Below are 18,232 nucleotides of genomic sequence, written 5' to 3'. Positions count from 1 at the left end.
TATATTGGTGGGGACGTTATATTGGTGGGAACAGTCACACAACAGTGTTATATTGGTGGGGACGGTCACACAACATTGTTATATTGGTGGGGACGGTCACACAACATTGTTATATTGGTGGGGACAGTCACACAACAGTGTTATATTGGTGGGAACGGTCACACAACAGTGTTATATTGGTGGGGACAGTCACACAACATTGTTATATTGGTGGGGACAGTCACACAAAATTGTTATATTGGTCTTTTGGTTTTTTAATAATCATTCAGCGCATAGTTTCATTTTCAGTTAACTATTACATAATGGGGTAAAATGTTTCTTGTATTGGACAGTAATTGCACTATTGATTTGTAAAATTACACAATGGTGTAATATTGGTTAGGATCCAGTTGTTGCGAGCCTCCATCGACTATGTGAGCAATGTACGGCGTCTTGTCACACGTTTGCATAATCATCTGTGTAACAGAAACAAACACATACTGTATGTTAACTTTGTGTATATATTTTTTGAAAGCTTTTTAAGAGGGCTGTAAAAACGCGAAGTGAAAACAGAACCATACCATACCATACCGTAGCATAGCATAGCATAGCATAGCATAGCATAGCACAGGGTACCGAACCGTACCGTACAATACCGTACCGTACCGTACAATACCATACCATACCATATCATACAAACCATTTATTTAAGATGTTTATTTGTTAAAAATAGAGAAGTAATTTTCATGTTAAATTTTCCTTGTTTATTTTTTAAATTCTTTTTTTAATTTGATCGATCAAATCAGTGTTACCAAAAACTAAATCGGGGTAACAAATGTAACACACAACTATATCTTCAGCACATAACATTTATTATTTTATTTTATATTATCTTTATCTTATCTAATATGATCTTGCCTTCAATCCGTTGTCAAGACAGCCGACGAATATCCCGGAATATCCGTAACTCGGGTAGCTGTCCGTGGGGAAAGTCGCTACAGCCGTGTACGGGGGCACGATGGCACAATCGTCTACTACCTTAAACGACATAACGTGTACCAGTTCTTGAACGTCAAGGAATGTGTTCATTGTTGGATTCTTTAATTGGCCATGTGTGCAGTAAATGACGTGATTTTTACGTGACGGTAATGAAGACTATAATTAATTTATCGTTTTTCCCCTGTTATTTACTCCGTATTTCCGTAAAATCCCCGAATTGTGAATTTTAATACTTATGGACACCCCTGTAATCAGTGCTTTAAGCAAACCTGTAACGTATTGAATTAAGAAATTCCATGAACTTATTAAATTTCTTTTTGATAACTGAATAATTCTACGGAAGAAACCACACGCTGAAACAAAACGTATCAAATACCTTTTGTCCTTTGGACCAATCGCTTGTGTTGTTTGTTACGTTGCAGTCATTCATTACCAATGCTTCCGGTGTTGCCCTTTCAGTGGTACTGTCACACGCATGCGCAGAAGGTATGGTTACAAATTGCGCATGCGCAATGTTGTTTATCGCCATGTATTTATTGCACTGCCGATAAACTAAAATGAACATGAATTATTTGTAAAAAGGTATTTATACAAAGGACATATATCGCTTGCAGATGTGACGGGGCAACAACAACAACAACAACAGAAGCATTTAAATGAAAGATTATAAGTATATTCTATGGCCGAGAGTTTAATACGAGCGTATTTTTTTCGGAAATGAGGTTTACCGCAAAACACTCGCGCGAGAGTTGGGATGAACCTTTTTCCCACCTCAGATTAGTAAATCCAATAGTTAAACCATGCCAGAAATTCTTATCTTGCCCACGGGCGAAGATAAAATGCCCGTATGGAACTCCTTTTTAATGGTCACCACATTGTAATTACATCCCTTGTTGAAGACTGTCTTCTGTAGCATCATGGAAACCTCGTCTTGTGGCAATATTTAGAATGCTAATTAATTATTTCTCGCTTCAAATGTTACCATAAAACAGTTTCACGCTGCATTCAAGAAATTATGCAGCACTCTCCTCAGAACTATTTAAAGAACGATTTGACTATTTACATAATCTGAATCACTGCGCGCATCTCCATGACAACCACGAATTATAACATATCTATACGCAAATTATTTTCACAACGCACAAAAGAGTTCCAGCGAAAAAAACTTTATTTTTGTTTAACTGAGGTGGGAGAAAAAGCATCTACCATAGCCGCTCGTGTACGATAGGTTCACCCCAACCCTCGCAAAGGGTGTTCTGCGGAAACCTCGTTTCCGCTAAACACCCTACGCTCGGATTGGGATAAACCTATCTTACACGCTCGGCCATGGAAGATACTTATAATCTCACACAAGCGACCATGGTAGATGCTTTTCCTCCAAAATTCTCCTGTTAAACAATATATAGCAAAAATGTATTTTCTTACCGAAACCTTTTTTTGCGTAGTGAAAAAAGTATTTCTATACAGGAGCTTTTTTACAGTGGGCAAAAAAGGACAACCAAAAACTTCTACCGATATATATATATATATATTTCGCTTCTTGGTCAGGAAATGCATGTCAAAACTTTTATGCCAACTTTAATGCCATGCAAAATGCATTTTTATCCTGACAAAACTGGTTACTGGGATTAGTTTGAGTAAATTATTCAATTTTGCTTCAAAAAAATAAATAAAAAATAAATATTTTGGTATGTATTTCAATGTTCGACATATTTTTGTAAACGGCACTCCAAGATTAACACGATTGAATTACATACTTAGTATTTAATTCGTAATTCATCTGAGTGCTTGGTTTCGAATTTCACAAAATATTCATATTTCTCATTTCTTAAAGAATAACAACAGAAAGTCTTTCTAAATAAAAAAAATCCTTTACAACCTTGAGCAGACGGTGTCGGCAATGTTGTTGTTGGTTGTGGTGAAGTTGTGGTAGTTGTCGTGGTCGTTGTACTTATTTCTACAATACATCAAGGTGAATGTGAACAGGCATTATTGGTGTAATATGGGTTGGGATGGACACACAATGGTGTAATATGGTGGGGATGGGCACACACTGGTGTAATATTGGTGGGGATGGACACGCAATGGTGTAATATTGGTGGGGATGGCCACACACTGGTGTAATATTGGTGGGGATGGACACACACTGGTGTAATATTGGTGGGGATGGCCACACACTGGTGTAATATTGGTGGGGATGGACACGCAATGGTGATATGTTGGTGGGGATGGACACGCAATGGTGATATATTGGTGGGTATGGACACACAATGGTGATATATTGGTGGGTATGGACACACAATGGTGATATATTGGTGGGTATGGACACAAAATGGTGATATATTGGTGGGTATGGACACACAATGGTGATATATTGGTGGGTATGGACACGCAATGGTGATATATTGGTGGGGATGGACACGCAATGGTGATATATTGGTGGGGATGGACACACATTGGTGATATATTGGTGGGGATGGACACGCAATGGTGATATATTGGTGGGGATGGACACGCAATGGTGATATATTGGTGGGAATGGACACGCAATGGTAATATGTTGGTGGGAATGGACACGCAATGGTGATATGTTGGTGGGGATGGACACGCAATGGTGATATGTTGGTGGGAATGGACACGCAATGGTGATATATTGGTGGGTATGGACACATAATGGTGATATATTGGTGGGGATGGACACGCAATGGTGATATATTGGTGGGGATGGACACATAATGGTGATATATTGGTGGGTATGGACACGCAATGGTGATATATTGGTGGGGATGGACACGCAATGGTGATATATTGGTGGGGATGGACACACAATGGTGATATATTGGTGGGTATGGACACACAATGGTGATATATTGGTGGGGATGGACACGCAATGGTGATATATTGGTGGGGATGGACACATAATGGTGATATATTGGTGGGTATGGACACACAATGGTGATATATTGGTGGGGATGGACACGCAATGGTGATATATTGGTGGGTATGGACACGCAATGGTGATATGTTGGTGGGGATGGACACGCAATGGTGATATATTGGTGGGGACTGACACGCAATGGTGATATATTGGTGGGGATGGACACACAATGGTGATATATTGGTGGGGATGGACACGCAATGGTGATATGTTGGTGGGGACTGACACGCAATGGTGATATATTGGTGGGTATGGACACGCAATGGTGATATATTGGTGGGGACTGACACGCAATGGTGATATATTGGTGGGGATGGACACACAATGGTGATATATTGGTGGGTATGGACACGCAATGGTGATATATTGGTGGGTATGGACACGCAATGGTGATATATTGGTGGGGACTGACACGCAATGGTGATATATTGGTGGGGATGGACACACAATGGTGATATATTGGTGGGTATGGATACGCAATGGTGATATATTGGTGGGTATGGACACGCAATGGTGATATATTGGTGGGGACTGACACGCAATGGTGATATATTGGTGGGGATGGACACACAATGGTGATATATTGGTGGGTATGGACACGCAATGGTGATATATTGGTGGGGACTGACACGCAATGGTGATATATTGGTGGGGATGGACACACAATGGTGATATATTGGTGGGGATGGACACATAATGGTGATATATTGGTGGGGATGGACACACAATGGTGATATATTGGTGGGGATGGACACGCAATGGTGATATATTGGTGGGGATGGACACGCAATGGTGATATATTGGTGGGAATGGACACACAATGGTGATATATTGGTGGGGATGGACACACACTGGTGTTATATTGGTGGGGATGGACACGCAATGGTGATATATTGGTGGGGATGGACACGCAATGGTGATATGTTGGTTGGGATGGACACGCAATGGTGATATATTGGTGGGGATGGACACACACTGGAGTAATATTGGTGGGGATGGACACGCAATGGTGATATGTTGGTGGGGATGGACACGCAATGGTGATATATTGGTGGGGATGGACACACACTGGAGTAATATTGGTGGGGATGGACACGCAATGGTGATATATTGGTGGGGATGGACACGCAATGGATGGTGATATATTGGTGGGGATGGACACGCAATGGTGATATATTGGTGGGGATGGACACGCAATGGTGATATATTGGTGGGGATGGACACGCAATGGTGTTATATTGGTGGGTATGGACACGCAATGGTGATATATTGGTGGGGATGGACACGCAATGGTGATATATTGGTGGGGATGGACACACACTGGTGTTATATTGGTGGGGATGGACACGCAATGGTGATATATTGGTGGGTATGGACACGCAATGGTGATATATTGGTGGGTATGGACACGCAATGGTGATATATTGGTGGGTATGGACACGCAATGGTGATATATTGGTGGGGATGGACACGCAATGGTAATATATTGGTGGGGATGGACACGCAATGGTGATATATTGGTGAGGATGGACACACAATGGTGATATATTGGTGGGGATGGACACGCAATGGTGATATATTGGTGGGGATGGACACGCAATGGTGATATATTGGTGGGGATGGACACGCAATGGTGATATATTGGTAGGTATGGACACGCAATGGTGATATATTGGTGGGGATGGACACGCAATGGTGTTATATTGGTGGGGATGGACACGCAATGGTGATATATTGGTGGGGATGGACACGCAATGGTGATATATTGGTGGGGATGGACACGCAATGGTGATATATTGGTGGGGATGGAAACGCAATGGTGATATGTTGGTGGGGATGGACACGCAATGGTGATATATTGGTGGGGATGGACACACACTGGTGTAATATTGGTGGGAATGGACACGCAATGGTGATATATTGGTGGGGATGGACACGCAATGGATGGTGATATATTGGTGGGGATGGACACACACTGGTGATATATTGGTGGAGATGGACACGCAATGGTGATATATTGGTGGGGATGGACACGCAATGGTGATATATTGGTGGGGATGGACACACACTGGTGTAATATTGGTGGGGATGGACACGCAATGGTGATATATTGGTGGGTATGGACACGCAATGGTGATATATTGGTGGGTATGGACACACAATGGTGATATATTGGTGGGTATGGACACGCAATGGTAATATGTTGGTGGGAATGGACACGCAATGGTGATATATTGGTGGGAATGGACACATAATGGTGATATATTGGTGGGTATGGACACGCAATGGTGATATATTGGTGGGTATGGACACACAATGGTGATATATTGGTGGGTATGGACACGCAATGGTGATATATTGGTGGGTATGGACACGCAATGGTGATATATTGGTGGGGATGCACACACAATGGTGATATATTGGTGTGGATTGACACGCAATGGTGATATATTGGTGAGGATGGACACACACTGGTGTAATATTGGTGGGAATGGACACGCAATGGTGATATATTGGTGGGAATGGACACGCAATGGTGATATATTGGTGGGGATGGACACGCAATGGTGATATATTGGTGGGGATGGACACGCAATGGTGATATATTGGTGGGGATGGACACGCAATGGTGATATATTGGTGGGGATGGACACGCAATGGTGATATATTGGTGGGGATGGACACGCAATGGTGATATATTGGTGGGGATGGACACACACTGGTGTTATATGGGATTGACACACAATGGTGATAAACTGGTGTGTATGGACACACAATGGTGATATATTGGTGGGGATGGACACGCAATGGTGATATATTGGTGGGTATGGACACGCAATGGTTATATATTGGTGGGGATGGACACGCAATGGTGATATATTGGTGGGGATGGACACGCAATGGTGATATATTGGTGGGGATGGACACGCAATGGTGATATATTGGTGGGTATGGACACACACTGGTGTAATATTGGTGGGAATGGACATGCAATGGTGATATATTGGTGGGTATGGACATGCAATGGTAATATGTTGGTGGGGATGGACACACAATGGTGATATATTGGTGGGAATGGACATGCAATGGTGATATATTGGTGGGTATGGACACACACTGGTGTAATATTGGTGGGAATGAACATGCAATGGTGGTATATTGGTGGGGATGGACACGCAATGGTGATATATTGGTGGGTATGGACACACACTGGTGTAATATTGGTGGGAATGGACATGCAATGGTAATATATTGGTGGGGATGGACACGCAATGGTGATATATTTGTGGGTATGGACACACACTGGTGTAATATTGGTGGGAATGGACATGCAATGGTGATATATTGGTGGGTATGGACACACACTGGTGTAATATTGGTGGGAATGGACATGCAATGGTGATATATTGGTGGGAATGAACACGCAATGGTAATATGTTGGTTCGGGATGGACACACAATGGTGATGTATTGGTTGGGATGGACACACATTGGTGGTAATTATTTTACTGGGTATAGTCACACACTGGTGTAATATTGGACAGTCACACACTGATATACTTTTCGTTGGAACAGTAGGACAATGTTTTTCTGTTGGTGGTTACATCCACACAATTTTGTTATATTTGTGGAGACAGTCACACTTTGATGAAATGTTGATGAGGACATACACCCAAATGTGTAATATTTGTGGTGATAAACACAAATTTGCGCAATGCTTGAAAGGACTGTTAAATCACACAAATATAAAAATATTGGTTGGGATAGTTAAATCCAAAGGTGAAATATTGGTTTTGACAGGTAAACAATGGTAGTATATTGGGTAGGACATTAAGACAATAATGTAATATAGGAGGGGTTGGTTACACAATGGCGCAGAATGGTGAAATATTGGTTGGGTAATTACTCAAAATAGTGTTATATAAGTTGGGTAGTTACACAATGGTATAACATCGGTAGGGACAGTCACAAAATGGTGTAATATTGGTAAGGTAGTAACACAATAGTGTAATATCGGAAGTGACGGTCACATTATCGTTTAATAAGATTGGGTAATTACATAATGGTGAAACATCGGTAGGGACAGTCACAAAATGGTGTAATATTGGTTGGATAATTACACAACTGTAAAACATCGGTAGAAACAATCACAAAATGGTGTAATATTGGTTGGATAGTTACACCATGGTGAAACATCGGTAGGGACGGTTACATATCTGTGTAATATTGGTTGGGTAGTTACACAATGGTGAAACATCGGTAGAAACAATCACAAAATGGTGTAATATTGGTTTGGTAGTTACACCATGGTGAAACATCGGTAGGGACGGTCACATATCTGTGTAATATTGGTTGGGTAGTTACACCATGGTGAAACATCGGTAGGGACAATCACAAAATGGTGTAATATTGGTTTGGTAGTTAAACCATGGTGAAACATCGGTAGGGACGGTCACATATCTGTGTAATATTGGTTGGGTAGTTACACCATGGTGAAACATCGGTAGGGACAATCACAAAATGGTGTAATTTTGGTTTGGTAGTTAAACCATGGTAAAACATCGTTAGGGACGGTCACATATCTGTGTAATATTGGTTCGGTAGTTACACCATGGTGAAACATCGGTAGGGACATTACAAAAATGGTGTAATAATGGTTTGGTAGTTGCACAATGGTGAAGAAATATGGTAGGGGCAGTCTCAAACTGGTGCAATATTAGTTGGGTAATTGCACAATGGTGAAATATCGGTAGGGACAGTCCCAAAATGGTGCAATATTGGTTGAGTAGTTACACAATGGTATAACATCGGTAGAGACAATCACAAAATGGTGTAATATTGGTTGGTAATTGCACAATGGTGAAACATCGGTAGGGACAGTCACAAAATGGTGTAATATTGGTTGAGTAGTTACACAATGGTGAAACATCGGTAGGGACAGTCACAAAATGGTGTAATATTGATTGAGTAGTTACACAATGGTGAAACATCGGTAGGGACAGTCACAAAATGGTGTAATATTGGTTGAGTAGTCACACAATGGTGAAACATCGGTAGGGACAGTCACAAAATGGTGTAATATTGGTTGAGTAGTTACACAATGGTGAAACATCGGTAGGGACAGTCACAAAATGGTGTAATAATGATTGGGTAGTTACACAATGGTGAAACATCGGTAGGGAGAGTCACAAAATGGTGTAATATTGATTGGGTAGTTACACCATGGTGAAACATCGGTAGAGAGAGCTACACACTGTTGTAATAATATTTGGGTCAAATACACAGTACTAGTAAGTTAGTGTAATAATGATGAGTCATATTGGTCGGGACTGACACGATATGCGTTATATGGATTGGAACGGACACAAAATGCGTAAAACTGGGGACAGACAGAAACTACGTAATAATATAAGTGGTTACAGGCACTTAATGTGTACTATAGGTAGGGAAAGACACACAATGCGTAGTATTGGTGAGGACATCTACACAATGGCTTATTATTGATGGGGACAGACACAAAATGTGTAATGTTTGTGGGAACAGACAGAAGATAGTGAAATGGGGACATCTACATGATGGTGTTATTTTGGCCAAAAAACCTCGACCAATATTTGGAATATATAGATATACCGTATTGCGATTCTGGAGCAAGAGGCGCATGTCATAAGATGCAGTCCCCAAAGTTGACCCCCCATTGAACGCCAAGCCAAGTATTTATTTCCTGACAAAAGTCACGAAACTGGTTGCTACGATTATTTTGTAATATAATAATTGAAACGTTTGCCTTTAATGAAAAAATGTAAATCATTTGAAGAGTAAGTTATTCAAATTTGCTTCAAAAAAGAAATATGAATAGTTGGGTATGCATTTTAATAATCTACATAGTCTTGTTAACTGCAGTGACTTCCCCTTGATTGAATCATATATTTAATTCTTAATTTATTGATATGTATGTTTTGGTGGTAATATAAAAAAAATAATTTTATAATGAAAACACAACAATGTTTTAAAACAAATTTCGGTACAACCTTGAACTGGAGTTGTCGGCAATGTTGGTTTTGTTGTTGTTGTTGCTGGTGTGGTTGTGGTAGTTGTCGAAGTCGTCGTCGTAGTAATTTCTACAATAAAACAACTGGAATAAAAGGCGTTTGTATAGTTGTTATGTGGTTAAAATAAATTAATTTCGTTGTTGTTGTTGTTCATGAGTCGAAATTATCGGAACCCAATCAACAACGGCTTGATGCTTTGTGGTGATTGCAGCTATTTTTAAAAAATATATTTGCAATTGTGTAACCAGGAAATGAATTCAATCCTATATTTTCCACTATTGTTTGAATAACTTTCTTTTTGAAAAGATATCATCAAAAACTCCCAATGCATTGTTGAATAGCAAAAGCAAAGTAATAATGCCGGCAGACATTTCCGAAAGAATGTGAATGCCTTTTTGATCCAAAATCTGCTACAATCTTCTTTTGTAAAATTTGATCAACTCCTTACTACCCCAAAACATGTTACAAAGAATGTATGTTTCACTCCCAAAAAAAGATTGTTCCTCAAAAGTTAATAAATCATGACTTTTGAAACGTTTTAATGTTGACCTGCCCCACACACGTTTGCGCTGTAAGACAAGCTGGTCTTACTTACCGTTTTCACAAGAAGTCCCTGTGTACCCAGTAAAGCATTCGCATCCATCCTCACCGTTGCTCCCTTGATAGACTCCGTGGCAATTACATTTTTCACAATCGTGTCCTCCTCCTCCACCACTTCCACCACCATGCTTTCCTACAACTGATTTAAAATGAAGAGTATTAGTGGATTATATATACTATATTCTTACCATGGACCTTGTGAAGACCCTGTGTGAATATGATTTTTCGCAATTGCATAGTCTTTCGGACGAGCAGGTACCTAGTTGTATCATTTGAATTCGCTACGCTCGCGCCAATGATATTCAGAACCAAATCATGGCTGGCGCTCAGGGACACACATCTTTTTTTATATTCTATAGTGTGTATTACAATATTTTTGTTGTTGTTGTTGTTGTTTTTGTTGTTGTTTTCAATGATCTTGTTGAAGACGTTGTTAAAATGTCTTCAAATTTTGATGTTTAAAATAAGTATGCCTCTGTGATATTCATTATGCCTCTGTGATAGTCATCATGCCTCTGTGATATACCTCATGCCTCTGTAATATCCCTCATGCCTCTGTGATATTCCTCATGCCTCTATGATATCCCCACAGGCGCAAGTCACAAAATAAAAAATCGGCCTATATATATGTTTATTAAGATATAAGGCCCCCAATGGAACAAAAGCATTATGCAGAACAAACAAGAACACTGCTGCAAGAAACGACCAGATCACGGTTATCTCTTTGTGGTAGCCATTTGAAAGCATCAATCCAAGCGTTAACGCTTTTTATTTCATTAAAATCCCTCAAATAGCAAAGAAATGAGAAAAAGTTTCACAAAATGACATTATTTTCAATCCATGTCGTTTTCGACGTCCATTCTATTCATGTATACAAACACGATTTCTGGTCGATTCCTACGAAATAAACAAAAAACGGCTAGAATTTCCACGTACGTTCCATAAAAAAAACTCTATTCCTATCGATCTGCGAAGTCACAACTAAACAAAAGCCCTCTACTTTCTAATTCTTTTGAAAAAGTACACAAGGATCTAGCTTGTGACAGTTCTTTATCGCCATGTTTAGCGCATGTATATACTGTTCCGCACTGAATATTATACTAGGATTTGATTGGTCAAGGTATGAATCGGAATTGTTCGCATTTCACCTGTTTTAATATTGACCAATCGTGTAACACTATCTCTTCGCTTCATTCTCCTGTCACTTCAAAATCAAAATGGCGAACTTTACTTGATCTGCGCTTCCACAACCGATATTTTCAAAAGAATTACGTATGTAGAGGGCTTTCGTTCAGTTGAGACTTCGCAGATCGAAAGGAAAAGAGTTTTTGTATGGAACGTACGTGGAAATTCTAGCCGTTTTTTGTTTATTTCGTAGGAATCGACCAGAAATCGTGTTTGTATACATGAACAGAATGGACGTCGAAAACGACATGAATTGAAAATAATAGCAATTTTTGAAACTTTGTCTCATTTCTTTGCTATATGAGTGATTTAAATGAAATAAAAAGGTTTAACGCTTGGATTGATGCTTTCAAATGGCGACCACAAAGAAATAACTGTGATCTGGTCGTTTCTTGCAGCAGTGTTCTTGTTTGTTCAGCATGATGTTTTTGTTCCGTTGGAGACCTTATATCTTATTATAGTATATAGCCCATATAGAACATTAAAAAAAGTTTGTGTCAAGTACCTGTGGATATCCCTCATGCCTCTGTGATATTCCTTATGCCTCTGTGATATTCCATATGCATCTGAGATATTCCTAATGCCTCTGAGATATTCCTTATGCCTATGTGGTATTCATTATGCCTATGTAATATTCCTTATGCCTCTGTGATATTCCATATGCATCTGAGATATTCCTAATGCCTCTGAGATATTCCTTATGCATCTGAGATATTCCTAATGCCTATGTGATATTCATTATGCCTATGTGCTATTCATTATGCCTATGTGGTATTCCTTATGCCTATGTGATATTCCATATGCATCTGAGATATTCCTAATGCCTCTGAGATATTCCTTATGCCTATGTGGTATTCCTTATGCCTATGTAATATTCCTTATGCCTCTGTGATATTCCATATGCATCTGAGATATTCCTAATGCCTCTGAGATATTCCTTATGCCTATGTGGTATTCCTTATGCCTCTGTGATATTCCTTATGCCTCTGTGATATTCCATATGCATCTGAGATATTCCTAATGCCTCTGAGATATTCCTTATGCTTATGTGGTATTCATTATGCCTATGTAATATTCCTTATGCCTCTGTGATATTCCATATGCATCTGAGATATTCCTAATGCCTCTGAGATATTCATTATGCCTATGTAATATTCCTAATGCCTCTGTGATATTCCATATGCATCTGAGATATTCCTAATGCCTATGTGATATTCATTATGCCTATGTGCTATTCATTATGCCTATGTGGTATTCCTTATGCCTATGTGATATTCCATATGCATCTGAGATATTCCTAATGCCTCTGAGATATTCCTTATGCCTATGTGGTATTCCTTATGCCTATGTAATATTCCTTATGCCTCTGTGATATTCCATATGCATCTGAGATATTCCTAATGCCTCTGTGATATTCATTATGCCTATGTGCTATTCATTATGCCTATGTGGTATTCCTTATGCCTATGTGGTTGTCCTTATGCCTATGTGGTTGTCCTTATGCCTCTGTGATAATCTTTATGCTTATTTAATATTCATGATATGTGTGTGATATTCCTTATTCCTTATATTGTATTCATAAATGTTGTTTTTATCACATTTAAGTTGTTTCATTTTTTCTCTCACAAACTCATATTAAGATCATTTGTATACTGCTCAGATGTATAAAAATATCTTTGAATAGCAATAGCATCCATACAGAATTAGGTAAAAATAACAAATAAAATATGGTTATGCGGGCTAAACGCTTCAGATCGTTCGATAAAGTTCGATCACCCAGTCCGTAGACTTTCGTATGGCCCCCAATGCCGTTTTTCTTTCTTTAAATATGATATGCACACATTTTTTTCGGGGTAGAAAGTGATCCCGTTTGTAACAACATTAACCATTTATTTAAATACCGACAACAAAAACAACAGCAACAACAACAACAAAATCAGCAGCAGCAGCAGCAACAACAACAACAACAGCAGCAGCAACAACAACAACATAAGTAAACAACAATAACACTATTCACAATTACAAAAGCAGAAAATATCTACCTTGCACGGCAAGTAATACTCCAACTGCAATAACAACAACACCCAAAGACAGCTTTGAAGTCATGCTGTATCGTTTTCTACAATGTCCAAATAGTGAACTATCTAATCTGTAGTCTGTCTGTCTATACGTATACCATTTAGATAAGGAAACGGCTAAAGTTTAAGTTCTCTTTTAGGTTAAAATTTGTGACCACAGCAATGCAATTAACATGCCAGACCTTTGGTGTTTAAATTGAATATTAACGGCAGCATAGCTCTGTAAGACCTTATTTTTCCCAGATCATATTCTTTCCACCTGGGAAAAATAGGATCCTATTCTTCACAGCTGGGAAAAATAAGATCTCATTTGTCACACTTTTCGAACATATATGTCACAGCTCCTGGGAAATTTGTGATCAAAGCCGGTTTTTTATGTATCATGAAATCACATTCCCAACAGGTCAAAAATTGCATCATTTTTTAACAAAAAAAGTAAATTTTACAACTGAGTCACATTTGTCACAGATTGCTATTTCCAGTATTGCAGATATATTTTGTTGATATACATGTATGAGTATATATTCTAGTCATAAAGAATCGTTGATTATGTTGTTGTCGTTTCTGTTGCTGTTGTTGCTGTAAGTTGGCTGCAGTTGTAGGCGCAGTGGCGGTTGTTATAGAGATAGTTGTTTTGTTTTTGTGTGTTAATATGTTGTTGCTGTACGGGTATTAGTGGTAGGAATAATATTGGTTCTTGTTGGCGCCGTCATTGTTGGTGTATGTCTAGTCAAGGGAGATGGCATTGTGTTTGTTGCCGTGAGTTGTGTTGGCATAGACATATGTACTGGAAAAAGTATTTCCAACGCTTTCGACGGCTAAATTTCGGGCAAGCAGTGAATACCGCAGTGCTAGCAGAGCTTTGGTTTAAAGATAGTTCTGTTCCGAGCTTGCCTGGTATGGTTGAGCATTTACGATAGTGTAACAATTCACCCTCGGGGACACAATCCGACCAAGATAAATATAGAGAAAATTTAAGCTTTAAGAATTGGTAGTGTTGTTGTTGATATTGTTGTTGTAAGAATATGTTTTATGTTTTTGTTTAAGGCGTAGTTTTAAGAATATGTATTGTTGTTGTTGTTGTTGTTGTTATTGTTGTTTTGTATTTTTTGTTTTTATTATTATTATTACATTTTTGATATCAAATTTATCAAACAACAGTGACATCGACAAAATCTGTGAAGAATATGATTCTTTTGCTTACCACCATTTAAGTCAATCATATATGTCACAGTTTTAAACTGTGAAGAATATGATCTGGGAATAATAAGGGCCTACATAGCTCAAATAAATCTATAAACCTACGAAATTACAAGTTAGTGATCTTTTATGGTGTATTTCGAAGCATCATCGTTGCTTCATGACACTGTGTGTTTTTTATAAAAAAAATGGAAAGACGAATGGTATTTATTTCCTACGATTGCAATATTTTGCAAGGTTCGTCTTAATTAAAAGACAAGACATACTCATTTTCTTTTTTCCTTCGATTGAACTATCTTGCAAAAAGACCTTCTAAAATAAAAAGAGAAGCCGTACTCGTGGTATTTATGTCCTTCAATATTAAAAACTACAGAAACAAGTCCATGAGTCGAAAGCTTGAACATAAACCCCGTTCAATGGCACACAGCTAAAGACAGCAAAACGGAACAATAAAACGAACATTTACAAACCAAACCATCATACAGAGGCAAGACAAACTATTGACATTCGTCCGTTTAAGTGATGATTTTTAAAGTTTAATACAAAGACAAGACACAACAAAATAAGAGGGTCAAATGTTTTCTTCCATGTTATTGAATGGTAAAGTACTAGTATGGATCAAAATTGTCCGCTCCTCCAGTCGTTATATGAACGATATAGGGTGAAATATGGCATGTAGACTAATGTCTGCATATGACAATATCAATCCCAGTCTCAAAGGTACGAGATGCACAGCAATCTATGTCTCGTTTAAGGAACGAGATGCACAGCAATCTATGTCTCGTTTAAGGAACGTCGTTTCCGAAATAACAGTACGTTTAAATACATTTGAATGTCATTTATTATTTGTTCTTCATTAGAACTGAAATCGGGCGTGGAATGACTTATTTTCAATATTTCGAGCCCATTTAGGCTGGTTTCAAGTTTTATTATCGGTATGGTTTTTCATATTCTTTTTCCTTTCAAAATGACACCAAAATAATATGGGTCACAAGACATCCAAATTCGACATTTTCGTTCATCTGATACCTTATTGCAACCCTTTATTGAACACAAAAATAAACCGGCTTAAATAATATTCTGTTTTTAGAAACAATTTGTTAAAGCAATAATTCCGAACATCCCCCCCAAAAATGAGAAACTAACTACAGTCAAATAAAAAAATAGAAATTAACGACTGATAACTGAACATATTTGAGCTATTTTCCTTGTCCTTATTTTTGTTCTAAATCATGGACTGATAAGGATATACCAAATAAAAAAATCCCGTCATGACCCAGTGTTTTAGACTGGTCAGAGTGCACGGCGGACAATAATTGGGGCCACAATACATCGCTGAAAATGATCCAATGCGTCTTCCGTTGAAGTGCCAATTAGTTGAAAATGTTCCAATGCGTCTTCCGTTGAATTGCCAATGAGTTAAATGTTTCAATGCGTCTTCCGTTGTAGTGCCAATGAGTTAAATGTTCCAATGCGTCTTCCGTTGTAGTGCCAATGAGTTAAATGTTTCAATACGTCTTCTGTTGTAGTGCCAATGAGTTAAATGTTCCAATGCGTCTTCTGTTGTAGTGCCAATGAGTTAAATGTTCCAATACGTTTTCCGTTTTAGTGCCAATGAGTTAAATGTTTCAATACGTCTTCTGTTGTAGTGCCAATGAGTTAAATGTTTCAATACGACTTCTGTTGTAGTGCCAATGAGTTAAATGTTCCAATACGTCTTTAGTGGTAGTGCCAATGAGTTAAATGTTTCAATACATCTTCTGTTGTAGTGCCAATGAGTTAAATGTTTCAATACGTCTTCTGTTTTAGTGGCAATGAGTTAAATGTCCATATACGTCTTCTGTTTAAGTGACAATGAGTTGAAAATGTTCAAATACGTCTTCTGTTGTAGTGCCAATGAGTTGACAATGTTCAAATACGTCTTCTGTTGTAGTGCCAATGAGTTAAATGTTCGAATACGTCTTCTGTTTTAGTGCCAATGAGTTAAATGTTTCAATACGTCTTCTGTTGTAGTGCCAATGAGTTAAATGTTTCAATACGTCTTCTGTTTAAGTGCCAATGAGTTAAATGTTCCAATACGTCTTCTGTTTTAGTGCCAATGAGTTAAATGTTTCAATACGTCTTCTGTTGTAGTGCCAATGAGTTAAATGTTCCAATAGGTCTTCTGTTTTAGTGCCAATAAGTTAAATGTTTCAATATGTCTTATATTTTAGTGCCAATGAGTTAAATGTTTCAATAGGTCTTCCGTTGTAGTGCCAATGAGTTAAATGTTCCAATAGGTCTTCTGTTGTAGTGCCAATGAGTTAAATGTTCCAATAGGTCTTCTGTTGTAGTGCCAATGAGTTAAATGTTTCAATACGTCTTCTGTTATAGTGCCAATGATTTAAATGTTTCAATACGTCTTCTGTTGTAGTGCCAATGAGTTAAATGTTCCAATAGGTCTTCTGTTGTAGTGCCAATGAGTTAAATGTTTCAATACGTCTTCTGTTGTAGTGCCAATGAGTTAAATGTTTCAATACGTCTTCTGTTATAGTGCCAATGATTTAAAGGTTTCAATACGTCTTATGTTGTAGTGCCAATGAGTTAAATGTTTCAATACGTCTTATGTTTAAGTGCCAATGAGTTAAATGTTTCAATACGTCTTCTGTTGTAGTGCCAATGAGTTAAATGTTTCAATACGTCTTAGGTTTAAGTGCCAATGAGTTAAATGTTTCAATACGTCTTCTGTTGTAGTGCCAATGAGTTAAATGTTTCAATACGTCTTATGTTTAAGTGCCAATGAGTTAAATGTTTCAATACGTCTTCTGTTGTAGTGCCAATGAGTTAAATGTTTCAATACATCTTATGTTTAAGTGCCAATGAGTTAAATGTTTCAATACGTCTTCTGTTGTAGTGCCAATGAGTTAAATGTTTCAATACGTCTTCTGTTGTAGTGCCAATGAGTTAAATGTTTCAATACGTCTTCTGTTGTAGTGCCAATGAGTTAAATGTTTCAATACGACTTCTGTTGTAGTGCCAATGAGTTAAATGTTCCAATACGTCTTCTGTTGTAGTGCCAATGAGTTAAATGTTTCAATACGTCTTCTGTTGTAGTGCCAATGAGTTAAATGTTCCAATAAGTCTTCTGTTTTAGTGGCAATGAGTTAAATGTTCATATACGTCTTCTGTTTAAGTGACAATGAGTTGAAAATGTTCAAATACGTC

At 38.3% G+C, this 18,232-nt stretch overlaps 1 protein-coding gene across 1 annotated transcript; it reads right to left on the bottom strand.

Moving 5' to 3' along the window:
- Positions 1-247: 247 nt before the first annotated feature.
- On the bottom strand, positions 248-13,865 carry LOC128239862 (integumentary mucin C.1-like). Its single transcript, XM_052956310.1, has 7 exons — positions 13,793-13,865; positions 10,561-10,704; positions 9,945-10,034; positions 2,858-2,935; positions 1,355-1,530; positions 898-1,017; positions 248-455 (listed from the first exon to the last, which is right to left on the bottom strand). The coding sequence occupies exons 1-7, from the start codon at positions 13,854-13,856 to the stop codon at positions 357-359; spliced, it is 771 nt and encodes a 256-aa protein (XP_052812270.1). The 5' UTR covers positions 13,857-13,865; the 3' UTR covers positions 248-356.
- Positions 13,866-18,232: the final 4,367 nt, after the last annotated feature.

This window comes from Mya arenaria, chromosome 7, assembly GCF_026914265.1.
Source record: "Mya arenaria isolate MELC-2E11 chromosome 7, ASM2691426v1".
Lineage (NCBI taxonomy): Eukaryota > Metazoa > Mollusca > Bivalvia > Myida > Myidae > Mya > Mya arenaria.
The sequence above is the reverse complement of the archived record's forward strand: the minus strand, read 5'-3'. Positions and strand labels throughout refer to the sequence as shown.

Excerpts from the sequence above, each read along its gene's own strand:
- LOC128239862 (XM_052956310.1), bottom strand. The coding sequence starts at position 13,856 with ATGACTTCAAAGCTGTCTTTGGGTGTTGTTGTTATTGCAGTTGGAGTA. Across the intron at positions 1,531-2,857 it reads GCCGACACCGTCTGCTCAAG|TTTATCGGCAGTGCAATAAA; the intron begins GTTGTAAAGGAT and ends TGTTCATTTTAG. Across the intron at positions 1,018-1,354 it reads ATTGGTCCAAAGGACAAAAG|GTAGTAGACGATTGTGCCAT; the intron begins GTATTTGATACG and ends ATGTCGTTTAAG.